This window comes from Neolamprologus brichardi, chromosome 10, assembly GCF_056152115.1.
Source record: "Neolamprologus brichardi isolate AB-2024 chromosome 10, ASM5615211v1, whole genome shotgun sequence".
NCBI classification, from domain to species: Eukaryota; Metazoa; Chordata; class Actinopteri; order Cichliformes; family Cichlidae; genus Neolamprologus; species Neolamprologus brichardi.
The window spans coordinates 28,671,951-28,699,520 of record NC_142113.1 but is presented as its reverse complement, the minus strand read 5'-3'; the positions used below and the strand labels follow the sequence as shown (position 1 = coordinate 28,699,520).

The window sequence follows — 27,570 nt, the reverse complement described above, 5'->3', positions numbered from 1 at the left end:
CCAAGCAAAGATACTCAAACCATTTTGCCATTGTTTTTCTTCTCTAGTATTTCATACAAAGATGATATATAAAAGATGGATATTGTCGTTGTGATGCCATCAGTTGGCTTGTAATGTCCTGTTTAAGGGGTTGTTTGACATTTTGAAAATTATGTAACAGATTTATTCATCATATAGTGATTTTTGGGGTGTGTGAGATGAAAAGGAAAGAAAATAGCGCCAGCATCATCCTCTGTCGCACCAACCCTCTGCAAATCCTCCTCACTACATCTATGAATATTCCCTGTGGGCTTTCTCTTTTCTTCCTGCCTGGAAGACCCATCTACAACATCCTTTGTCCAATGTATCCACTATCCCTCCTCTGCACATGTCCAAACTATTGCAGTCTTACCTAAACTGTCCCTCTGAAACACTCTTATCTACCGTATTTTTCGGACTATAAGGCACACTTAAAATCCTTTAAATTCCTCAAAAATAGACAGTGTGCCTTATGTATGAATTCTGGTTGTGCTTACTGACCTTGAACCGATTGTACACAGCGCTCAAAAATCTGTCAAAATGTTTTAGTACAACTTATTAAGCTATGAAGCCGCACAGCTTGGTGGATTGTCGGAGCATTACGGCTATGGAGTTAGAAGTTAGCAGGAAGTTAGCTCGCTAGTTTCTACCTAAACATGATACATCATGTTCTGACTGAGAGATTTCAGAATAAATTAAACTTACAGCTCTGCTATCACTTCCAACATAAATGAAGACAGAAAACTAAACAGCAGTAACATTTGTAGGGTTACTGAAGTTGGACTAGCTGGTATATAACGATGTGCTACGTTATCGCTAGCGACATAGCTATGTTAGCATAACATAAACACAGTGAAGCTGGAGGATGAACGCTAACTTTTTTCCACTTAATAAAAGTTAATGTGAGGGTTTCCGATGGTTACGGACAAATGCAATGGCACGGCAGGATGCTGTAAACGGACCAAACTTCAGTCGAGAGAACAACTGAGATAATCCATCCACAATACGAGGTTAGTCATTAACAGAGATGGGCGTTACTGTAATCCGATTACTTTTTTCAAGTAACGAGTAAAGTAAGGGATTACTATTGCAAAAAAGGTAATTAGATTACTGTTACTTTCCCGTAAGCACGCTGCATTACTGCGTTACTAAAACCGTGATTTTTTTTTTGCGAGAGTGTCTCATGACAATGACGTAAGCGAGTGTGACGTTGGTGACAACAGCTGTGTGCAGATCAACAATGGATAATATGTCAAGTGCGGGAGAGAGTATGAGCGTGCAGCGTTTAAAGCGTGGTAGTACTGATCTTACTTTGAGTTTGATTCCGTAAAAAGTGACAAAAATATTAGAGTCCGCTGTTCACTGCGTGGGAAGAAAACTTCTTTTTACAGCGAAAAAAAACCCTTAACTTCCGGGCAAGCACCGAGTGCGCTGCCAGGGAATGGGAAATTCACAGAGAAACTCGCGGATTCTTCAACTGACCGCTGCGGCACACCTGCACCAGGGCAAACCTCCGCCTGCTATACAGGTGAAAATAGAGCAACAGGACTGCTGAGTCTTTGATTTTATTTATTTTCTGCTGTGAGTGTAAACACAAAAAAACAAATATTTTATTTTATGTGCTGGAATGTGCAGAAAATAGGTTTAAATGTTAAACTAATTTCTTCCAGTCAGAGAATGTTGCATATAATTAAATTTTTGCTTGATGCATAAAGTTAAAAGATTAAAACTAATTAAACAATTTTAAAAAAGAGACTTTTCCATTTGATTACATTTTGTATGATGGATTATGCAGAAAAAGTAGAATTGGGCTGAAAGATCTATCGCTTTATCACCTATTCAGGTTGTAAATCGTGTTTTTAAAAAGTAACTAATTAATTAATTACTTTTTAAAATAAGCAATCAGTAAAGTAACGGGATTACATTTTTGGGGAAGTAATCAGTAATTAGTTACTGATAGTTACTTTTAAGTAACTTGACCAAACTGGTCATTAATATACTGCAACAACATGGGAATAGGAAGTCGAGGACGCCAGAATGAGTTGAGTAAAGTTTGTTTATCTGACTGTTTGGTTTCGCTTAATGTGCCTTATAATCTGGTCCACCTTATGGTCCGAAAAATACTGTCATTTTATCCATTGTGGTCACTCTCGCAGTGAATGCAGTTTACTTGCTACTTTCTTGGTATGGATTATTTATATGCTGGCAGAAAAAAGAGCTGTTAGCAATGGGCTGGTGTTCAGGCTAAATGAATGATCTGTGAGTGTGAAACTGAAAAGAAGACAGTGAGTGCTGTAGAAATGTCAGCGCTTGTCAGGCATGCTGGGCTTGTTACTATCCAGGCAGCCTGAGGTTTGTGCTTCCTACCTCGCTACTGTATGTGTCTCGATGCTCTTGGTTTGTCGTGGATTCCTAAAGTGCGCTCTGTTAAAGGATACAGGCAGACGGAAACTACAAAATCACAACTGGACAAAATGGATTTGAGAGTAAGCTGAAGTGGCAACTGAAACATGTTGGCACGCTAGATGAGTTGAATGTCGTCACCAGTCCAGTGAGACGTCTTGTAAAAGTCATGTGTGATTCATGTGGGGAGAGTCAGCTCCTTGGAGATATCTGATTAGTATCCTGCTGTGGATACTGCTAGACAGATTGTCGAGCCCTGTCTCCTACACACAGTACAAGAGTGTGTGGTGGAGGCAGCAGTCTGCGTCTGCAGAGCTGTTTCTTTATGCCAGTTTTGCTCTTCATTTAAATATTGTTTTCTGATTATTGTGGGAGTTTTGGGGGTGTTAGCAGCAAAGATCATAGATTGCACAGCTTGTGAGGGCACTTTGTTTTTGGATTATTTTATGGGCATTTCTGCCATTATTTGATGGTGAAACAGTGAAAATAGACAGGAAAGTGGTGAGAAACAAAAGAGTGCCACGTGTCAGACTCAAATCTGGGCTGCTGTCTCCAAGTGGGCAGCTATGTGGATACATATCTATATACATGTATCCTTCAGGCTCAAGTCCTCTACCCAAGGCCTGGGAGCTTGAGGGTCCTCTGCAGTATCTTTGCTGTTCCTTGGACTGCTTTCTTCTGGACACAGATCTTGGATGATGTTCCTGGGATCTGCAGAAGCCACTGTTTCCTGTTTCCTTCACCTTCCACATCTTCTCGAGCTCTTCTCTCAGCCTTGGTATTTCTCCAGCTTTTCATCTCTTCTTTCTCATGTTGCTATCCCTTGGTATATCACTGCACCTGTCTCCTTCTGCTTGTCCACCACTACTATGTCCGGTTGGTTAGCCATGACCAGTTTGTCTGTCTGTCTAGAAGTCCCACGGGATTTTAGCTCTTAGGATTTTGCCTGGTGTGGTAGACCCCAGCTTTTATTCATCTTGTGTTCAGAGCTTGTTAACATTGCAATGTTTTTAGGTATATTTTTGTGTTTTTACATCAACAACTTGCCAGTGGTACTGGTCATTGTCTCTAAGATTTTTGGGGGGGTTCTTGCCACTTGGAGGCAGAAAAAAGAAGTTGTGATAATGCATTTCTACCCTGTGGCATCAAATAATGCTGTTCTGCCAGATAGTGCTTGCAACTCACCATGGTGTGCAAGGGTTCTTTGATGCACCAGCTGCAGCAACACTGGGCGCTGAGAGATCACGGCCCCAAGCTACGAAATCTCCATTAGTGAGTTGGCTAGGTGATGGATGGATGGGTTGTTTATTAGCCACAAGAAAGTGGACTGCACCCCGTTTGGAGCTTTGTCTTTTGCTTTGTTTGGGAGTGACAGACCTGGCTCGCTGTTGCTTAAACGCGATGCATCCAGGCACTGGTGCCAAATTATACCATGTCCTTTTCTGTGAGACACCAGCAGCATTGAAAAAAACGAAAGCATTTGGCACATTTGAAATGAGAGCGGGTTTTTTATGCACACAATAGGGACATGTGATCATATTATAAGCTGATATCTTGACTTGTTGGCAAACAGGTGCTTATTTATACATCCAGCTTCAGAGCTCATTGTCATTCATTTACAGTCATGGTTCTGGCCACCTGTGAACTCCTGAAGGACATTTATGGCTGGTTATCTGATAAACACGCATTTTATTCACCTGCTTGTTGATGTATTTGAAAAATGCAGAAAATTGTCCATTCAACTGAAACCAGTAATATTTAAAAGTTGTGAAAATTTTCAGAACATATGCAAACTTTTTATTATTATTTGGCAAATCGAGTTAGAAAGAAGAAAAGTTTTCTTTTGACATACTGACAGCAACTTTCATTCAAAGTAACAGGAACTGTAGTTGTTGTCTTGTACATAGTTTTCATAATATATCTATGAATGCACCATGTACACTCTGTCTCTATTACTCCATTTACAAGTATGTGAGAAATAACTAATAATAATAATAAACTTTATTTATAAAGCACACTTAAAAACCAATGGTATGCCAAGGTGCTTAACAAGTAAGATCGAGAATAGGAGGAGGATAATAGAAATAGGACCGAAGCAAGTACTGAGTATGCAAGCAGGTAGCTGTCACTGATACATAGGAAAGCAACAGGTACAGAGCAAACAAGAATTTAAATGAGCATAAAAACTAGTCCAAAAAATGCTATGACCAAAATTAAAGGACATTTTGCTACTGCACATGCATTAAAGTGGTTTGCCTGGTTCTTAAATATTATGGGTTTTATACGGTGGCCCTGAGAGGTCAAACGCACTGCAAATTAAGGTCACACACAAAAAAAATTAAACAAATTGCTGGAAAAACCACACAAAACACAACATAAGTTGGAAAAATCTCCCAAAAGCTCACAAAATATAAAATAAATATAGCTCACATAACACAGCTGAAGTGATTTAGGGGAGATAATATCTTTTCCGAATGATCTTAAAATGTCTGTGATTTAAATTATGTTCCTGACCAAGTCAGGCCCACAAGTGATTAATTATGAAATTCACTGTGACTTCAACAAGAGAATCACTGATTTAAGTCGGCTCTTACAGTGAGGGGAAGAGAAAACCACATGAACTAGCTTACATCTAAAAGCTGATGCTTTTTATCTCCTGCTGAGGGTGGTCGACACACAATCCAAATTCCAGCAAATTCCCTCCCGTCTAACGTAAACTGAGATGTGGATGTTTTGACGGGTGTTTTTTACTATTTGTTTATTGTATAGCTTGCGTTTTACCTTGTATTTGTTGCATTTCTGAGATGTTTCGAGTTTGTTGCCCTTGTGTAAGAGATTTGATCTCAGTGGGACTTCCCTCCTTGCTCACAGTAAATCGTTCCCCCACTGGCGCTCCAAGGCAGTGACGGCAGATCCAGACACAATCAAACCGCACAGCTATATCAGCGTTATCAGCTCTATCTGTTATTTTCTACAACATATAAAACTTAGCACCTGAAAAGTAAACGAGTCAATGTACTGTACTATGTTATTGCAGTAAAATCAAGGTTTTTCAGTTTGACTTCACTGTAGCATCCAGTCTATCAGAGATGAGAGAAGGAACTGAGACAGAAAATCTAATGAATATTAATTTGAAATGGCACAAACAGTTTTCAGTGGTCCAGGCACTTTCAAGTAGCTCTCGATTAACTTAAAGTTCTTTAGACTCATTGGCCTTTGCTATGTTGATATGAGTGGCTTTATCCTGTGTGTGTGGTTAAAAATAAGTGCTGAGGTAAAGGGAAAAATGATGAATTACCCACATAATCAGCAGCTGTGGAGGAGTTGCTGGTAAATTGCATTTCTAAGTCACTGGACATGGAAAAAAAGCTCTTTCGGCTTCTGAACTGCCTTTCTGTCATTTTCATACACTCAAGTATTTTTTCTTTCTAGATAACAAGAAGTGCTCTGTGGGCCAACACAAACTTGTATAGTAGAAAAGTACATGCATAAGATTGTCATGAATAACTGGTAGTTGTACAGGTCTGTTTTACCAATAACTTAACTAACAAGCACTGATGTAATAGGTTGACTCATATTGTAGTAAATCAGGCTGTTTTTTCTGTTTTATTCTTTTCCATAGTAGTCTCAGGACAAAGTGTGTTCCTTTGCTGGGTCTTATTCCTCTTTTACTCCCCATATTCCATGGAGTTCCACAGGGTTCCAAATTAGGACCACTGTTCTTCTCCATATAAATAATTTGTATGATAATTATCAAATGCTGTCTTCAGACGCCACAGTTATTTGTTCCCTTTTAATTGTAGACACCTTTACATTCCTACCTTTGAAGTTGTTCAGTCCCATTTAAACCAAGTTAATGTTAAATACAATCAACTCAAAATTGCTGCTTTTTAAAAACAGACAACACATAGCTTCTCTTTGTTTTGTTTTGTTTTGTCTTTTACAGCAAAGCACCACATCAAAGTATTGTATTCTCAGCATCCATCTAAGGATGAAGAACTGAGTGAAAGAAACTGCAATCATGGGCAAGTAGATTAATTCAGTGTGGAATTTACCGAAATCAGGATGTAATCTTTGAGGTCGGTAAGAAGTAGAGGTTGGTGGAGTTTGTTTAAAAGATAGCAGGTAAATGTAAATATTGTATGAGAGCAATGCATACATTATATGGAAAATATGCATTGCATAAGTTCATCTATTTGCGCTGTTGCAAGCATAATGTTAAGGCCATATTTTAATCATGCAGAAATTATCTTTAATCTTCAGAAGCTGCAGATATTTTTTTAAATATATTTTTTAAAAATCATTATGAGAATATTTTATCAAGGACAAACCAGAACATTGATATTCCAAAGTTTTTTTGTTTATTTGTTTGTTTTATTCCCCTCCTCAATCGAGGAGTGTGGTTATTTACGATTAAACCGCTTTCAGGCTGCCATTGAGGCCTCTAAATGGCAGAGCAACTGTAAGCACCTTGAAGCAACTGCTGTTGTGATTTTGTGCTATATAAATAAAACTCAGTTGCACTGAAGTTGTGCAAAAAGAACACGAAAGGATGTTTTATAAGACGAGGATTTGTGATGACATTTTGGTATCTGTAAGGCTTCCCTTTTGTTGTTAAAGTGAACTTGTGTTCACTTACTTATTTGATCACGTAAAACCAGGGAGATCAAGAATCTCTTGAAACCGAGCTCCTAGATGAGACTTGTAGACAAATGTACTGCTGTAGGATGCTCATATTATATTGGCCTAGAGTTTCACTCTGAGCCATTTCATACCACCACTTAATGATCAGTTTCATGGAATGTTTTCTGTTATTGGATCTGTATGATGTCACAGGGGATAGATTTTAACAGGTCTTTGGTTCAAATCTTGTATTTATGAGGGGCAACCAATCAGAAGAAAACTGGCTTAAAGGAAAAAAAGCTAAAAATCAAGTGTTTCAGTCAGAGGATGAAGTGAGGGGCTGTTTCTGTAAATAAGGATTATTTTTGAACAGTGAAGCATGCAAAGCTACTGCAGGAGAGTCCAAGAGTACAATATGGAACTAGCAAAGAGTATAATAAATCCAATCTCCCTTCTAGGAAAATTTGTGAAGTTATTTTCATTGGATTATTGGATCACACTGAAACTTTAAAAAAACACAGGAAAAAAGAAAAATGCTGCAAAAAGCACCAAAAATACAACTGAAGTTGAATAAAATACAATAGAAATAGAACATAAGAACATTTGCTCACTGATTTGTTTTGTTTTCCATTTCCGTTGTGTTTTATTCAACTTATGTCGTGTTTTGTGTGCTTTTGCAACATTTTTTTAAATTTGCTGGCGTTTTCTTTCCGTTTGACCTCTAAGGGCCACGGAGTAAATGAATAAATGAATGTTAAAAAATATGTGTTTAATTTTTTTGAGCAATGTGCTAACAATGTGGGTAGATCTAGAGAGATAAGGTTATTCAGACAACATTTTATTCTTTTGTTTATAAAAAAATGTTTTATTTAAAACAAATGTATATATACGCACATACACAAATCCATCCAAAACCATTCAAGAAGCCTGTTTTTTTTTAATGCTGTAATGTTATTTTTGTGCCAAGAAAGCTACATATTGTGTTGCTTTCTCCCAGGATGCAGGGAGAATTGGAAAATTCACGGACTTTTAAGCACAGTGGGAAGAAATTGTGGAGAAAATACTTGATTTGCACAATGAGAAAGTGGAGCTGTGTATCAGCAGCTTGCAGAACCCATTGTGAGCCTCCTGCCTCCACTTGGTAGCCAGCGACGCGGTGAGAACGTTTCAGTGGCCAGGATGTGGTCTCTTTAGTTTCTCTGTCCTATTTTGCTACTGTTCCTGAGGCATGTCATTACATTTTGACTGCACCTTGTGATCATTTAACAAGCTATCAAGTTGTGTACTGTGCATGATTATGATTGATGCAGTTGCAATGGTGTCAGAATGACTGATGCTATCCAGCAGCCTAAGAATGAGACTTCCTGTTTAAAGAGAGAATTTGTTTATATAGAAATCTGTGGTGGGGGGGGGAGTGGGGTGCCGCGTTTGGAGACACACTTTTAACATCATGTGTCAGTTCCGATGTTTTTCTTGTCTCGAGGAACATGGTAAATTAATTTTGATGAGGCCATTAACTCATCATCTACAGCGGAGATGGGATCAATCAGCCAATCAGTGTTTGGCTGATTTTTAAGGCACGTACTTGTCTAGACAGCTAGGACTGTAGGTGCTGGAAACTTTACAGGTTACATGGTGAACAGAAATGTCCTGGCAAAGACTGAAGCCTGGCTACAAAGAGCCAGAGCAAGCCAAGAATAGACTAAGGTAAAATTAAAAGAAGGTAAAAAAAAAAAAGAAAGACCTGTCCTCCCACTCCTTCACTGGATCCTGATGAGGTAATGCTTTACTGCTTTTATATAAGCAGCTGTGCAGCACAGGTTCAACATCCCTGAGAATTCAAGCACATAACATGGGAAAGCAGTACGTGTGTAATCAATGGGGGGCTGCAAGTATTTTACCAAAACATAAAAGGAAAGACACCAATGTGACATTTCTTAGTAGGACTCGGACAGATTTTGAAGACTTGAGTGTAGGTGGATGATTGTAGTGGCAATGAGAGAGGCAAAGGCCAAGACATCTAATTTCTTTTTAATAAATTCGGGGTAATTCAGGGACCCTTCAAAATAATAAACGAGCAATATGCAGTCTCTGTGCCAAGGACGTGGCATGGTTACAAAGATGTTCCTCCAAAATCCTGGAAGTTTCTAGTTTCTAGGGTCAGATGAGATGGGGTTTAATCACGTCTCTCACTGCATTTCGGCTTATGTAAGTGAAAATGTTTCAATTTTAGAAAGCGGAGGCGGACACAAGAAGAGAGATTGTTAGCCTGGGATTTCCCTTTTTTCCAGCAGAAGACCTTAAATCAACTTATATCAAACTGCATTCCCAGTTTGATTTAAGTCATGGGATAAGGAGAATTTTAAGGATTAAGTTATATTGTTTATATCCGGGAATCCGCCTAGCAAAGACTTAAATCCAGCTCACTGGATGGATTTGAAAAATGTAAATGAGGGCATAAATTTTAGGCTTCTAACTGTATTTTCATAACTTTTACTGCTTTTCCCACTGATAAAGACATCGCCCACTACCATTCATACCACACCTAATAAGTAATAGATAAACAAATATATGACAGAAAAGACTATAGAAATGTAGCTTTTACACATTGGATCCAAACAGGAAAAAGTTTTGTACAAATTATCAAAAACTCTGTTTTATAACTACAGGACAGTCTAAACCAGCGGTCCCCGACCTTTTTTCCGCCAAGGACCGGTTTATGTCCGACAATATTTTCACAAACAGGCCTTCAAGGTGTCGCGGATAAATACAACAAAATAAAACCAGTACCGGTATCAAAAAAAAGAAGATTTACTCATAACACACAAAAAAAGACCCAGGGAAAACGAGTTAATGATAAGAACGCTAAAAAAATAATGATTAAAAACCCTGAAAACCATAAATTTCACACCCGAGCCTCAACTCCCGTGGCCTGGTACCAAACGACTCACGGACTGGTACCGGCCCGTGGTGCAGGGATTGGGGACCGCTGGTCTAAACAATGAGCTACTAGAACTTTAATTCATTAATTTCTTACTATTTAAACCCATTTCATTTGCTATCGCTGCATCTCTTTTAATGTAAAAAAAGTGAGACATATTGTTGAAACTGCACTTTTTCTACATTATGATATCGCAGAGATTACATGTGTAGTTAAACTCCTGACCTAGAGGTGACAGAAAAAGTTCATCCAAGCCTGATAAAAATAAAAGACTGTATGTTAAAGATGTTTGTGGTCACACCGCCATCATCTTTTGTTGTGAGTCGCATGACTTCCTTCAATAATTGCGTTTGATTTTTGGCCAAGACGCTTGTTGGCATAACTGTCAGTCTTTTGAAAGCTCAGCTGGTTTTGAATCCTAAATCTTCTCATTTCCACCCTGCAGGTCAAGACGGAAGACAAGTCTCTGGAGGAACGTGGACGAATCATGATTTCTCTGAAGTACAACACCCAGAAGTCTTGCCTGGTAGTGGGCATCATACGCTGTGCTCACCTTGCCGCCATGGATGCCAACGGCTTCTCCGACCCCTACGTCAAAACGTCAGTATGCAAACACTGGCAGGCACATCCAAAAAGAAACTGGGGCTGTTTTACCATCTCCAGGGAGCAGATTTAATAAGGTTAAAAACCCCAATTAAGCAAAAAGGATAATAAGGGATTTACTTTGATAGTTTTGGCAGTCATTATCTATCAGTAGTAATTTTATTTTCATTTTATTCACCCCTGAGATCTGCGCCAACCTCTGACGAGGGAGCAATCATAGAACCAGACAGGTGCTCCAGATTAACTTATTTGGAAAAGGGAAGAAAAGCAAACGTGTTTTTACCACGAGCGTCATGCTGCAGTTTGTTGTATTGTACTTAATATACCTTCATACACAGGCATGTTTACACGCCTTTGAAAGCACTCGCTTTCAGGTCTACCTCTACGTGCTTAGATAACAAGGACAGAAGTGTTTGCTACAACCTGTCAGATGATCTCGTGTTTCTCGACTTGCCAGACTTCAGTGTATCTCTGGTGACTGCAGTGGGCACTGTTGTGAGGAACAAGAATTTATACAGTCATGTACAGAAGTTTGAGGAAGTAAAATTGTCTAAGCTTGATAATCAGTTTAATCAGAGCAGAGGAAATAGAAAAGAACATACACTACTCTCACTTTTTAGTCAGAGTATAGCATCAATCAAGTCAATTAAACCTGTGGGATATTGATCTGGTCAAAGTAGCAGAGGGGGTTGTTAATCAGTTTCGGCTGCTTTGATGTTAATGAAATAAACAACAGGTGCACTGGAGGGGCAACAATGAGACAACCCCTAAAACAGCAATGGTTTTACAGGTGGGGGCCGCTGACGTTTTCTTCCTCCTGATTCTTTCTGACTGAAAAACACAAGTATGGAGGGAGATACCAGGAAACAGGCAGTTACTCTGGGATAGATGTACAGGGCTGTAGAAGGCCCTTATCCCATCAGGAGGACCGGGTTACGAGGAACAGGATGAGCACTGTCGGAGTCCTACCAAATAACCTCCAGCAGGCCAGTGATGCGAATGTCTCAGACCAGACAATCAGAAACAGACTTCATGAGAGTGGTATGAGGGCTCGGCGCCCTGTAGTGAGCCCTCTGCTCACCCCCGGCCTGATTGGCATAGAACAGTAGAACTGGCAGGTCCATCACTGGTACCCTGTGCTTTTAACAGATAAGAGGAGGGTCACCATGAGCATGTGTGACAGATGTGAAGCGGTCTGGAGAAGCTATGGAAAGTGTAACGTCGTTCAGTATCTCGTCTTTAGGCGTATTGTCAGACATCATGCTAGTGCAGTGGTTCCTGGGTTCCTCCTAGAGGACAACAATATCCCTCATGTCCAAGAATTTGCACGCAGTTGCTGGAGGAAGAAGGAATGGATCCTATTATCCAGTCCATATTAGTATAGAAATCCAGCATGATTTATTTTCCCATTAAGATCAGATTGTTCTCAAAATATTCCTTTAATTTTTGGGAGCATGAGCATCTTAGACGACTTGATAACATTTCTATGTGGATTTTTGGCGGTTCTATGTTGCCTTTCAAGAAAAGTTTTGTAGGACAGAGTCAGAAAGAGTCAGAAAACAGGCACAATGGGTGACCTTCTATTGCTTCTCTGCAAGGTTTTAGCAACAGATTGAAAGCATTTTTTGTAGTACAGCACAGCAACATCAGCAGAATATGGATGTTGTGCAGACATATATAATAACCAGGTGAGACACGACTTTTCCATGTTTTTCTCCCATTTAAGCACAACAGATCGAGTAAGTCATCGTGGCTGAGGACCTGTGATTTAGTGAGAATAATCCTTTAATTGTCCCACAAGGGGAAATTTGGGTGTAACAGCAGCAAGAAAGACACATTTACAACAAACAGTACACAAGACACAAAACAGAAACATACACAATTACATATTTACATCAAGGACAAAGTGGTTTTCAGCATGAACTGCTTGCTAATAATGTGGCAATAGGAAAAGCAGTACCATGTAATTATCAAACTTTACTGCTGGAGCTTATAGTCAGATAATTCAAATGCCCACAACAAAGACAAATAAAGTAAAAACATTAAAAATGCAGACAAAGGCAAAAGAGAATTTTAATAGTTTAGTAATAATATGATTACTTGTTAATAACAGGTTGAAAAATATGTAAATATGATATCAGTAATGATGTTATAATGCAGAAATAAGTGCTAATAGATGATTTTGAAGGTTATCGCACAGAAAATACAACAAGGTGAGCAATCACAGCAAAAGGAAACAAAGTTAGCAAAAAGGAGGATGAATTTTAGCATTGTAAAGTAGTAAGTACCAATTCTAACTTTTCGTGTGAGATTAGCTTATTATGTGGGACTAAACCCATGTTGCCTCATTTACCTCATAAGTGTCATATTTATTTTTAAATCTAAATATATGACGATATAATTTGAATTCATTCAGCATGAAGAAGAGTGTCATTAACCCTACACTGCAAAAAATGATTTTCAAGAAGGTAAAAAAACCTTGTTTATGGACATGTTTTCTCTTTTGTCTAAAAACAAAACATATTCTTAACAAGAAAATTAAGATCATTCTAGGAAAATAACTTTTTCTTAATAAGATATTTCAGCTCATCTTGAGCTTTATTTACCAGTTACAGGGTACACTGCAAAAGAGCTCTACTTGAAATTAGCCATATGTAACTGACAAAAATTTGAGAGAAAAAAATCTGCCAATGGGGTAAACAAAAGTTGCTTGGCTAGAATCCTTAAAGCTCGCAAATGAATCTCTTCCTTAAATCCTTAATTATTACGTAAGTGGAAGAGTTCAAATTTAGATTTTGAACCAGAACAGAACCAATTCTGCATTAGTGGAAATGCCTTATTGTAAAAAACAAGTTTTGCCTTGTATAAATGTATAATTTATATGAACTGATTTCATGATTTTGACTTTCAGGCTTTTGGGTCATCAAACCATAACTTCCACGTTTTCTTGTTTATGAAGTTTATGCACCTGACTCTTGATGATGATGAGGGTCCATAACAAAAATGCTTTTATGTGATAAATAGAGATCTAACCTGAACATTACTGTATGTGATCAAATTTATATCAAAAGAAGAAGCTCAGTGGGATTTCAAGTTTAAAAAAATACATATACATATATTCACAAATTGCCTATTAAAAATAAAATATTATTAGTAGTAATAGTAAGTGAAAAATCGCACAATGCCAATCAATCCAAATCATAACTATAGTTCCGATAAATCAACTGCAGAAGGTTTTATTTTGTCTCCATAGCTGACCAAACGTTTTTAACTTGACCTCAGGACATTTCTGTGTTTTTGTAAATGTAATCCTCATGTTATAAATGGTCATTAAAGCGCTTCTGTTTCTTATCAGAAAATATATTTCCATCCTTTTTCTTGTTACATTAGCAGACTGCTCTTGCTGTTGCAGGTTAAAATGCCATTTTCACAGTGATTTGCTTATTTTGTACCGCTTTTGTAACAAAAACCCAGCAGGGAACCCGCTCACGCCATTTATCTCCTCCTCGATTTAGGCCAGTGCAACAGAAAATCAAACACCCAGGCTTTGTTATAAACGTGGATTCATTAAATGTTTGGGCAAAGTCATTTTTATGAAAAAATTTAAGACAACATAGGAAAATAAACACTGCTGGAATGGCATAAAAATAACCCATGCAACCATTTTATTGTTAAAGCAGGAACAACTATTAGTCACATTTGAACCATTTTCCTGAATTACCTCACAATTTCATAGTAATGTATTGTGCCTTCATTGACTAATGCAGTAATTTATTTTACAATCTGTTATTGAGTAATTGAATTTTGAATCATGCGTCTGCACATGAAATTGCAGGAAAGAGAAAATTAAACCATTCACTGACAATCACAATGTTTACACTTTAAATTACATCGAACTGATCTGTGTCACTCTTAAAGGCCTTGAAATAAGACAAAATATGATGTAGGCGCCAAAAATACTTTATAAATAATTTTTTTCCATATACACTCACTCTGCCACATTTTTAAAGTTACACCTTACTAGTAACATGTTGGACCCTCTTTGCTTTCAGAACTGCATTAATTATTCATGGCACAGATTCAGCAGCATGTTGACATTACATCATCGAGCAGTTGCTGCATAATTGCCGACTGCACATCCATGATGTGAATCTCCCATTCCACCACATCCCAATGTTGCTCTATTGGATTGAGATCTAGTTACTGTTAAGTCCTTTTGAGTGCACCGAACTCGTTTTCTATTCAATTCAATTTTATTTTATTTTATTTATATGGTACAAAATGACTTTAGTCGCTGCAGTTGGCTTTTAACTAGATAACATGGGTTATAAGGGGATGGACATAGTAAGCAACAATATTCAGGTAGGCTGTGGTGTTAAACAAAGTGTGCCAAGAAAACAATTACACCACCACCAGCAGCCTGAACTGCCTGACCCACCGTCTGAAGTTTCATCAGGCCAGGCAGTGTTTGTCCAATCTTCTGTTGTCCAGCTTTCCTGAGCTCGTGTGAATTGTAGCCTCAGTTTCCTGTTCTTTGCTCATAGGAATGGAACCTGGTATTCTGTAGTAGAGCAGGGCGATATGACCAAAAATATCTATCACGATATACATTTGAAAATTTGCGATAACAATATAATTGACACTAGACAAAATACTTTACAACTCCTCAACTTTATTTGTGCAAAAAAAAAAACCCATCAATGTATTTTGCACTTACACAAGCAGCTTTTTAAGTGCATTAAAGTTATATAAACAATTTGCAGTGCAAATGACAGTTTAACCAAAAGGCATTTCCAGTGGAAATTGGCCGACATATCCTCAGCATAACCATGTATAATATCCACAAAACTTAAAAAGAGGTTACACACACACTGTACGGTAATATTATGTTGAAGCGGAGTACGTATCACTCCGCGAGGCTCCTGCCTAGGGATGGGTATCGAAAACCGGTTCTTGTTGAGAACCGGTTCCCAGTGTTTCAATTCCTTGGAATTGTTTGCCATTTTTGCAAACGATTCCCTTATCGATTCCAGTCGCCCCGAATGACGTCACCACGTTGCGGAGCGTCATTTACCTGGCAGGAAACATGGCGCGTAAGCGGCTCAAACGCTCAAAACTTTGGTTCTACTTTACGAGAACGGATGACAACAGGGCAACTTGCAATACTTGCAAAGTAGATATTTCATTTAAGGGAGGAAACACTACGAATATGAAAAAGCATTTGCTCACAAAACACACGATGACCTTAAATGAATGTCGTGTTTTTAATTCCGCTCCAGACTCGTGAATCTCAACCCAGCAGCAGCGGTAACGTTTGCACGTCCTCTCCCGTTAATACGGCAGGTAAATAATCAACTAACAGTGCAGATTATGTTAGCGCGATCTGCCTTCTTACAAAACCTGCCATTACTGTGCATTTAGGTGACCATGATGAGAGAGACAGACAGAGTCTGGCTCAGATGCTGGCAGTTCTCGCTGCAGTCTACCGTAGCGTCTCCTTTCAGGCCAGGATAGACGAATGTCACCGAGCAGTGACTAAGTTTGTGGTAAAAGGCTTGCACCCATTTGCCACAGCAGATGATTTTCAGTAAGTGAATGTGTTTAATTGTAGGCAGGGACATTACTGGATATTCTTGTGTAATTGCTACAGAAGAATATTTATTTTATTATTTTACATTTACAATTTTTTTTCCTGGGGACCCTGTGACGCCCCATTGAAGAACTGTAGGCTGTGGATCTCTTAAGATCTCACTGTTGGGTTTGTAAGGCCATGTTACTCCTAAATTTCTATCTTGTTCAAAGAGAAGATATAAAACAAAGTTCTAAGCTAATCGAACTTAATGTTCTCCTTTTTTAAAAAAAAGAATCGATAAGAGAATCGATAAAGAATCGAATCGTTAAACAGAATCGAAAATGGAATCGGAATCGTGAAAATCTTATCAATACCCATCCCTACTCCTGCCTACAATAGCCGTAATGCTCCGACAATCCATCAAGCGGTGCAGGTTCGTAGCTTAGCAAAGTTGTACTGAAACATTTGACAGATTTTTAGAGCGCCGTGTACATAAAATTGTTTCGAGGTCAGTAAACACAACCAGAATTCATACATAAGGCACACGGGATTATAAGGGGCACTGTCGACTTTCAGAAAAATCAAAGGATTGATTTTAAGTGTGCCGTATTTTCCAAACAACATGGTAATAACGACGGCCCGCTAGCATGCTCTACCAAAAATAGTGCTTGGTCGTGTATCTGACGGACGAAAGCCAAACCAGTTCCACACCACTGAAGTTGCAGCATTTTTACAAACCAATTCTGGTTCATGTGTTTCATTCAACGATCCACTTTCGCTCTTCTCATTCTGTGTCGCAGCCATGTGCGTATGTAAACAAAGGCACTGCGCATGCGCGTTTTACCCATATTCTATCACGATATTTCATTCTCTTATCATTGCCCAACATTACACCGGTTTACCGTGAACGGTATGATATAGCCCAGCCCTATTCTGTAGTCCGATCTGTATCAGTCTGTTCACTCTCCTATGACATCATCAAGGCATTTATCTCCAGAAAACTGCCACAAACTGGCTATTTTCAGTTTCTGAGCACTTTCTGTGAGCCCTACACATGTTCAGAGCCACTTAAATCATCTTCCTTCCCCATTCAGTTCAAACTCCAGCAGGTTCTCTTGTACATGCCTACACGCCTAAATGCACTGAGTTGATGCCATGTGATTGGCTCATTATTATTTGCACTAATGAGCAGTTGAACAATAGCCAGTAATAGGTTTACTGACTAATGCATTAGCTGGTGAGTGTATATGATGTTGCAATGGTGGATGCTCATATTAAGAATGGCCAAAATTCCAAACAATGGCAACCTGAGGAGCGAGCAGTTCTCTTTCAAACTCCTGATGCTCACATTAATGCTGTTCTCCATTGTTATGTGGCACATTTAAAGGTGCTGAAAAGGATTAGCTGGCTGGCAGTGCTGATGTTACACTACCTGTGCCATCCACAGGCTACAATTCGAAGGACAATCCTGTTTATCACACAAACATTTCCCAAGTCTTTCATCTGGCTGAGCAATGAAAGTGCAATTAATTTCCGACTCTGCTGTGCACACCTCGAGAACAAAAGCGCGACTCCTTTCAGTGGAGAGGGACCGGCAACAATTTTCCAACCGTCAGAGGACGGAAAAAAATCTTCCCCAAGCTTGAAGGACACCGAGGCTGGTAATAGATTTACTGACTGATTCACGTGAAGGAGAATAAAGAAAACGTATAATCTGACACATAAACGGCGCCACAGGATTTCTCTGTCGCTACCTGATTTCTTCTAAGTGTCTATCTGAAGGATCAAGTCACAGCTGTCAATGAACGTTAAGCCATTTGCTCTAATGTGCTGGTAATGTCGGGGATATTCGGAAATTGCGCGAAAGTAGAATTCAGACACGCATTAGTCAACAAGGTAGTGGAGTACTTTACACTCTTTAATGGCCATTCAGTCAATGACAAGTACATTTCATCGGCTTTGAAGTAAAGAGTAGTATATTTTAAAACTCACTGCATGAAGGCATAGTTGTACTCTACAATCATGGCATACGCACACAGGGAAATATTTAAAGTCATATTGCACAATTGCTTTGTTTGCATCATAACTTTCACCCTTAGATTTTTTTTTTGCCAGGGGGTCAGTAATCCCATTACGTGATAACGATTAGGTTCGCCGCAGTGTCCTCATCAACAATTCCAGCTTCCACTCCCTCTGGGGTACACTTGTGAGGAATAACCCACTTAGCCTCCCTTTAAGTCTCTTTGTTACCTTGGGAAATTGAAGTCTGTGAGGGTCCAATGGGCACATAACAGAAGAGAGGGATGTGATGAGATACTGTAATTGCAATGAAATATACCACATCAGAATGAGCAATACCACCCAAAAACTGTGCCAAAAGCACAGAGGTGCTAAACAACATGCACTATGCTGGTTTTGAGATAAGTACAAGTTGCCTTGTGCATCATTTATGAAAACAGAACAGAAACAAAGGTCTAACCTTCACTCGCTCACACACACACACACACACACACACACACACACACACAGACAGGCTGTATACAAACACAAATGCCTTCATCCAGAGAAACAGCAGCACTAAGACCCTGTTTTCTCCTCTGACTCACAAACTGCAGCGAATGCAAACTGAAAATGATAAGCACATTGTTACATTTTGTGAGCACGCCAGGAACGCCTCGGCTAATTTAAATAAATATGAAGTTTAATTTCTTTTGCATATTCCACAACATACTCTCAATTTTCTGTGTGCTACATACACTTCACCAAGGATAATGGAATCTAAAATAACATAACATGTTCGTTTATGATGATGTTCTGAGCACTTTTAGAGCTAGTTGTTAAACTGTTATGCATTATGCTGAGAGTCTTTAAATAATGCGTTCACCCGTTTCATATACTAAGAAAACAAGACATCTAAGAAAATATAGAATAGAATAGAATAGAATTCAACTTTATTGTCATTGCACATGTCACAGGTACAAGGCAACGAAATGCAGTTTGCATCCATCCAGAAGTCCTTTAGACATGATGTTGATATATTACAAATATATATTAGCAATAATATAGATATGTAAGTATATTACAGAGATGGGTCTATTATGGTATGTTATAATGTACACAGTATGAAGGTATGTTATGAATATGCTATAACTATAAGTATGTACAGGCTGTAGTGAGTACAGGCTATGAAAAGGATATAAACATGAAAAACTATACAGAAATATGAGATATACAGCTATACAGAAATGTGAACTATGCAAGAAAATACTGCCTGACTGCAACTTTTAGGGTGAAAAAGCTTGTTACTGGAGCACTTCCCTCTAAGATACAGCCTTTTTACCCCTGACAGGAGCTCTTGTAATTGATATTGATGTTTGTAGCCTTCATTTTAAAAACCAGTCTTAGTTGACAGTTTTGCTCTTTAATCTAAAAGTTACAAAAATCTACCTTTTTAAAGGGTGGAGAGAAAAAAGGTGCAAAATTGTGCACATATTAACTTTATTATTGAACACTGATACATTTGAAGTTGGATTAGCTTTTGTATATAACTCAAAACTATCAACTGAAACTAAACATAATGTATCAAATTGTTTTTAATTTACTTAAAAGAAACAAAGTATCAGAGCAGTTACTGTTTTATCTTATATATCTGCTCTTTATCTTGTTATCTACGTATCCAATTGCCACATTACACACTCTTTTATGATACTATACCTTAAAATCTACACTCATAAATGATTCTTCACCCTCAATAAACACAAATCGACAATGAGTTTATTTATTCCAGTTATTAAACATTGTGTGCTTGGTCTGAACTGAATGTATAGCAGTCAGGTAAATGTCATTGGAATACTGAAAACAAAGAACACATAGTGTAAACAAGAGCAGTATCACTGAAGGCGAGAGTCAAAACTTTGATCCTTATTGATGATTTTATTACAGTTTGATGACGTCAGCCTGTCATGGCGTCATTGTAACATCACAGGGTGTTGTGCAGCTCTCTCCATGACCTTTCTTATGATATATTACTCAACATGACCTTTGGCCATAACAATTAAGGTCAAGGTCGAATGCTTAGCCAGCCAAGATGCTCATGTCCCCCAAGCAGTGTAAAGTTACTTGAAAATAGTAATTAGTTACTAATTACTGATTACTTCTCCAAAAAAGTAATCCATTATGTTACTGATTTTATGTTTTATGTTACTTTATGCACATTGCATCAAGCAAAAATTAAATTATATGCAACTGTCTTTGATTGGAAGAAATTTGTTTAACATTTAAACCTATTTTCTGCATATTTCAGTATATATAAAAAAAAATTGTATATGCTAAAAGTAATGTCAGTACTTCCGAGCTTTAAATGCTGTATGCTAGTACTCTCTCCCGCACTCCATATTATCCATTGTTGATCTACACACGTCGCACGCTCGTACGTCATTGTCATGAGACACTCTCACAAACAAAATCACGGTTTAGTAACGCAGCATGCTTACGGGAAAGTAACAGTAATCTAATTACTTTTTTGCGATAATAATCCCTTACTTCTTACTTGAAAAAGGTAATCAGATTACATCTCTGCCCCTCTTGAAAGCTTATTTTTGTAAAGTTAAATCTGAACATGATATGTTGAAACTGTGGACCCTGGAGTGCTAACAAAGAGACACAAAAACAAACGAACGATTGCATGCTCCCTCCCTTCATCGGCAGAATAATGTGTATGAAAATTATGTTTAAATAAAAAAGTTAATTTGGTAACACTTTAAAATAATTCTTTTTTTCCTGTAAAAACCTGGCTTAGTATATTTGTGGGTCAATATATTACATTGTAATTTAAATAAAATACCTTGATATTCCATCATATTACAGGGGAATTACCCCTGAGTTGAGGCCACATTATAAAGTGTTACTGGCCATTTATACTGTGTTTATCAGCTATAAAACGAGAGGGTTTTGGAAACTGGAAAATTAGTTTTCCCTCTGCAGTCCTCAAGCTTTATTGACAAATCACATTTGAGCTGGCTTTGGATGCTTGCAGGTAAACAGTCCCTGTGATGGCCAAATGAAGCACTGCATTTGCCAAAAAAGGAGTTTATTAACTTTTCAAAATGTGTCACCGGCACACAGCACAGCAAGCTTTACCCCGCCATATCCACCGGCTACACTGGAAGCCCCCAGATTTTGGCAGTCAGCAGAGAATAGTTTCTGGGTTACTGCTGCACGCCTGAGTCACAGTAACAGCAGTACATATCACAGGCTCTAAAATGTTAATCTCTCTAAAAACCTAAAGAAATAAACATGAATTAGTTTTGTCTAAGGTCTAGCAAAGTGAAGTGTGGTATGACTCCCAGAAGCTCCACAAAAAAAGGTTGGAAAACTGATAATAGGAACAAATGACCAACATCCAGAAACCTCACACAGAGAGTCTGAGATGAAGGGTTTAAATAAACTACAGACTGGAGACCTTCTCTGCAGTAATGCGCAGGAGTATCGACTGATTTTGGAAATGTCTTTTTGTTATGAGGTGAGATGTCTTCTCCACGGTAATCTCATCAAGCAGACACTAGAGTGAAATGTTATTGTTTAACTAACCACGTGTGGGACATCAGTCTTGATAGAGTGGGACTGCAGCTGGAGGGGAAAGCACCACAAGGTCTTTATTATTGCAAGCTGAAAAAAGAAAAGCCTTAATAAAATCTGGAGTTTCTAAAAATCAGATGATGTAGTGATTTAGTGTGTGTGTAATGTAACGCAGCTGTGTGGTTGAATGTAGGGCAGTCCCACAGCACCCCCTGGAGGACAGAACAATATAACAGCTGAGAAACGTACAGTGTGCTGTCTGGCCACCGTCTGTGAGGCTTCACATTACTGATGGTGGTTTAAAATAACACATGAGCACCGTGTGCTCCGCAGGGATATGTAATATTTTCATTTTTGCTGTTTCATTCATAAATATAAGCATCAGAAAATTGTATTAAATCTTCTTTTCTTTCCTCCCCTCTCTGTCCTGCAGGTATCTGAAGCCAGACGAGAACAAAAAGTCAAAGCACAAGACTGCTGTGAAAAAGAAGACGCTCAATCCTGAGTTCAATGAGGTATAAACCACAGCTAAACCTTGCAGCATTTCTTTCTATTTTATTCCTGTTTATTGTTGCCTGAGCTTTATCTGGTGCTTTATGTGCTGAGCGACCTTCATAACCCTGGGACCTACAAAAGCCACTTTGACAGGGCAACACTGTTGGAATTTTTCTTAATTCATAACAAGATGGCTTTTTAAAAAAAGCTGCAGAACCAAAAATAACTTAAATAATTAAAGTCCTGTTTAGCCAAGTGTTTACCAGTGAAGACAGGCTAAAACTCAGGTGTATTTTATCAGGACTGAACTTCTAGGCAAGGCAAGTTTATTTGTATAGCACAATTCAACAACAAGGTGATTCAAAGTGCTTTACAGAGACATTAGAAACAAAAACAAATAAAAAGCATGATTTAAAATTGATTAAAACAAGCAAACAAACTAACTAACTAATTAACAAACAAACAAACAAAACAGTATATAAAATCAAAACAGATAAAATCAGAACAGTAGATAAAATCAATAGTTAAAATGTAAGTTTTGAAATTTAAGCTTAAGTGCGGATTTGGTGCTTTATTCAAATGCAGCTGAGAACAGGTGAGTCTTCAACCTGGATTTAAATAAACTGAGTGTTTCAGCTGATCTGAGGCTTTCTGGGAGTTTGTTTCAGATATATGGAGCATAAAAGCTGAATGCAGCTTCTCCGTGTCTGGTTCTGACTCTGGGAACTGATAAAAGACCGGATCCAGATGACCTGAGGGATCTGGAAGGTTCATACTGGGTCTATTGATCTTACCTTATAAAACCGATGAGCCAAGTTCCTGACTGGTTAACTTTGATTATTAAGTGACTGTTTAGTCCTATCAATGCCTGAAGCTCTGAAGCTTTGAAAATAAAGTTTTAGTGGCTCTATCTGCACCAATAAATACTTTTTACAGTGGTAATAATAAGAGAGAAAAATTCATATTTAATGTAAAAGTTTTCTTTATAGTGGCAAACCTTCTTTTTATAAAACCTGTAGTTTGTCTTCTCCTTTTCCCTTTTCATAGTGTATGCCTTCAGGATTCTGATATGTTATTGCAAGTATTACATATAAGAAATATTGTTCCTAACCTGATACATTTAATGGCGAAAACATTAAACAATGATATAACCCAATCATTTGTCGGCTTGGTTTTAGAACTATAAACACTCCTTTGGTTTAGTGAATCTATAAGTGGGCATATTTTGATGTGAGAGCGCTAAGCTGACAGCTAACACTAACAAGCTTGGTTAACCTAAAAAGTAAAACCAACATGAAGCTGTCTGTTTTACATCGTTACATTGTTGTTACATTGTTGTTACATTACATCTACATTGTTTTAACCCCCATGGGGTTGTAAAAAGACTTCAAGTTGCATAGAAGTGTATCAGAAAATGTGAGGCTTCAAAACATCAAGATGGCGATGGCGGTTTCATCATGAGACACCGTGTGCTTTAGCCCCGCAGATCTAGAGACCAGTCAGCTACCTGTTCTTGGGAGAAAATGTGTACTCCTTGACCGGTTTGCAGGTGGTTGCTGGTAGCTGATAGGTGAAACTGGTTCCAAAGAGACATACAGTATGGTACTGCACCAAAAGCCTCCCTGTGGTGTTTGTGGTCACTTGCAGATCAGCATTGTCACATTTAATTTGTATGGAAGACACCAAGCTGTCTGCAAACACTTGCCAACTACTCACCAAGCGACAGTAAAAGTTGCACCTTTAGAAATGTTAAGGCACAACCTTTACTCTGAAAGTTCAAGTTTCACTGCCACTCAGCTAGTAGCTGATCAGTGTTTCCAGACACGTCATCGTCTTCCATGCAAACTGCAGACAACCACAGCAATCGTCTAGTGACCAAGAAGGTTTTTTATGCATCACCCTCTTTCAACTAGTCTCACCTAGTGACAGCAGTTGCCAGGGTTTTGCCTAATTTGTCTGTTATTGGTACTCATGTCCATCAGTCTATGATTCAAAGTAAGATTATAATATGTATGTAAAAACTGGTACAATTAACTTTTAACTGTAGTTTGCAACTGTGAGTACTTTGCAAACATTTAGCAGCTGAAAAGCCAGAGTTAAGAGGAGTTTATAAAAGCAAGTCAGTTATTTCTGGCCCAGTTGTCCAAAAATGCAAATAATGTTTGTTAAAACAGGGAGCTTAATATATTTTTGAACGCTATTGCATTGCCTCCAGACCTTTACCATGCTGTATACCGCTGCTTTGACAAATTCACCGTGAAGGAAGCAATTTAAGTAATCAACCTTTATGTTCTTCTTAGCTGAGCCGGAGCTCCTCAGTCTCACAGCCAAACACCTCCCTCCATGGCTGATTTTAAATTGTATTGAAATCAGAAAGGTGCTGCTTCGGCCACATTTTGAACAAGAATGCCAAACATGTTTTTGAGGCTGAACGAGCCACAGGGCAGCTCGGCTCGGACGTTTCTGCTTGTATACGAGTGGACGTACCCCAGCCGAACGCTCACACAGGCCAGCGGCTTGACATTTCCTCTGACATTTTTTGCGCCCATACTCTTCCATCACCTCCTGGCCTTTCTGTTGGAGACAAGCAATGAGGTCCTCCTCCATATCGAGGCTCTGGTTTCATTAAGGTGATTGAACCGCAGATTGTTGCTTCGCAAACAGCAAATTGATTTCAGAAGAAAATGCTTGTTTCATTTAGTGGACTGTATTGATTACACTGTCATGCTGTTTCAGAAGCCGTGTGTGTATTCCGCATTTAATTTCCTCCGCTCTGAGTTTAAGATACGTTGTCACGTTTGCTGTGCTTTGAGTTTCTTTAACTAACAAAAATTAGTCTGGTTATGTAGTGACTGAAAAAAAAACATTAGCGCGAGAAGAGCTAGATTAAACAGCGTCTTGTTTAAGCCACTAACAAAATATTAAAACCTAATGAGGCGTTCAGAATGAATTTCAGCAGGAAATGAAACAAAAGCTTTCAGAATTGTTTTGATAATTATGCAAACCAAAAAACTGCAGATTAGAGTGTTTGTGTGTGTGTGTGTGACGATGGTCCATCAGAATAAATCAACTCTTAAAGCCCCAATGTGGTGATCTGAAAAGATGAGGTATTATTAATCGTGTGTTTTGAGAGAGAAAATTGTGGAGCTCTTATTTTGCCCTCTTTTATTTTCTGCAGGAGTTCTGTTATGACATAAAATATGCAGACCTCACCAAAAAGACGTTGGAGGTGACCGTATGGGACTACGACATTGGAAAGTCGAATGACTTCATAGGTAAGCGGTGCTGGGCTTCACTGTGCTGACACTTTGAGACTCCCTGAGGGTTACTGGGGTCTGCATGTTTTTAAGGACTTGGTTCGGTTTGTATTTCCAACATGAAAAGGAATGCAAACACAAACTAACTGCTGCTACAACAAAAAGATGGAGATCAACACAGGTGGGATTGTGTGTTTGTTGTGTAATGAGACTTTTAAGGGCGATGGAAAAGCTGTGATTGTGTGGCGTGGATATTTCACAGTCAGTTTTTAATCTTAAGAATAATTGTAACATTATCCATAAATTCCAAAAAAGGGTAAAGAAATCTAAAGAAGTAGCTATTAAACGAGGCCCAACTCAAAAAGATGTCACAACTGAGTTTAATATAATAACATAATGAATAAACCCCCCCAAAACAATGTAATATAACAAGTCAACACATAATATATATGATAAACATAATGAACTTACACTTTATCACAATATATATGATCACATTTTGAAAAATGTGCCATGTCCTGTGCTTTCAAATCACAGCTGGAATCTTCTATTTCCTGTTTGTCTGTATAAAAAGCCAATCAGACTTTTGGAGCTCAGGGGAAACACAAGACCTCAGATGTATCTGCAGTACTGTGACAAAGTTTTCACAGGACTCTGTGCAGTCATGTGAAAAGCTAAGTACGTCCTCACTGCTTCCAGAGGAATAGAAAGTGTAAATAGCAGCTAAGTGCTAATCAAATGCACTAAATCAACCGATCAGTTCGTGTGGGCACCTCTGTTAAAGTTTTGGCAATTTTGCTGGTCTGGAGCATTCAGATGTATGTTAACACAATAACACAATCTTCCAAAGAGAGGACGTCCCAGCAAATTCACCCCAAGGTTGGATTGTGCAGTGCACAGAGAAGCTGCAAAAAATCTCAGACTCAACAGGCCTCAGTTAACATGTTCACTGCTGAAGTGCGTGACTGTAGCATTAGAAAAAGACTGAACCAGTAGGGTTTGTTTGGAAGGGTTCAGGACAAAGCCTCTTCTCTCGGAAAATAATATGGCAGCACGGATCAGGTTTGCAGAAGACTATTGTAACAACGTTCTTTGGTCATATGCAGTGTTGGTCAAGTTACTTGAAAAAAGTAATCAGTAACTAATTACTGATTACTTCCCCAAAAAAGTAATCCAGTTACTTTACTGATTACTTATTTTCAAAAGTAATTAGTTACTTAGTTACTTAGTTACTTTTTAAAAACACGATTTACAACCTGAATAGGTAATAAAGCGATAGATCTTTCAGCCCAATTCTACTTTTTCTGCATAATCGATCATACAAAATGTAATCAAATGGAAAAGTCTCTTTTTTTTAACTTGTTTTATCAGTCTTAATCTTTTAACTTTATGCATCAAGCAAAAATTTAATTATCTGCAACATTCTCTGACTTGAAGAAATTAGTTTAACATTTAAATCTATTTTCTGCACATTCCAGCATATAAAATAAAATATTTTTTGTGTTTACACTCAGTCTTTCAAATAGATGCAAGTAAAACACAGCAGAAAATAAATAAAGTCAAAGACTAGCGGTCCTGTTGCTCTATTTTCACCTGTATAGCAGGACTGTGCCAGGCGGAGGTTTACCCTGGTGCAGGTGTGCCGCAGCAGTCAGTGGAAGAATCCGCTAGTTTCTCTGTGAGTTTCCCATTACGTCGTTGTGCACTCGGTGCTTGTTTAGGGTTTTTTTGCTGTAAAAAGAAGTTTTCTTCCCACGCACAACGGACACTAATGTTTTTGTCACTTTTTATGAAATCAAACTCAAAGTAAGGTCAGTACTTCCACGCTTTAAACGCTGCACGCTCATACTCTCTCCCGTACTCGATATATGATCCATTGTTGATCTGCACACAGCTGTTGTCACGAATGTCGCACTGGCTTACGTCACTGTCATGAGACATTCTCGCAAAAAAATCACGGTTTTAGTAACGCAGTAACTCAGCGCTCCTACGGGAAAGTAACGGTAATCTAATTACCGTTTTTGCAATAGTATTCCCTTACTTTACTCGTTACTTTAAAAAAGTAATCAGATTACAGTAAC

The 27,570-nt window shown here is 38.4% G+C and overlaps 1 protein-coding gene across 2 annotated transcripts in view; it reads left to right on the top strand.

Moving 5' to 3' along the window:
• The window catches only part of doc2b (double C2-like domains, beta), a 196,405-nt gene that overhangs the window by 167,360 nt on the left and 1,475 nt on the right, over positions 1–27,570 (top strand). For both annotated transcript variants that reach the window (XM_087847499.1, XM_035905333.2), the window contains 3 exons: positions 10,431–10,585; positions 22,171–22,252; positions 25,411–25,507. In XM_087847499.1, coding sequence (XP_087703625.1) covers positions 10,431–10,585; positions 22,171–22,252; positions 25,411–25,507 — 334 coding nt within the window. The remainder of the gene's footprint in view (positions 1–10,430; positions 10,586–22,170; positions 22,253–25,410; positions 25,508–27,570) is intronic.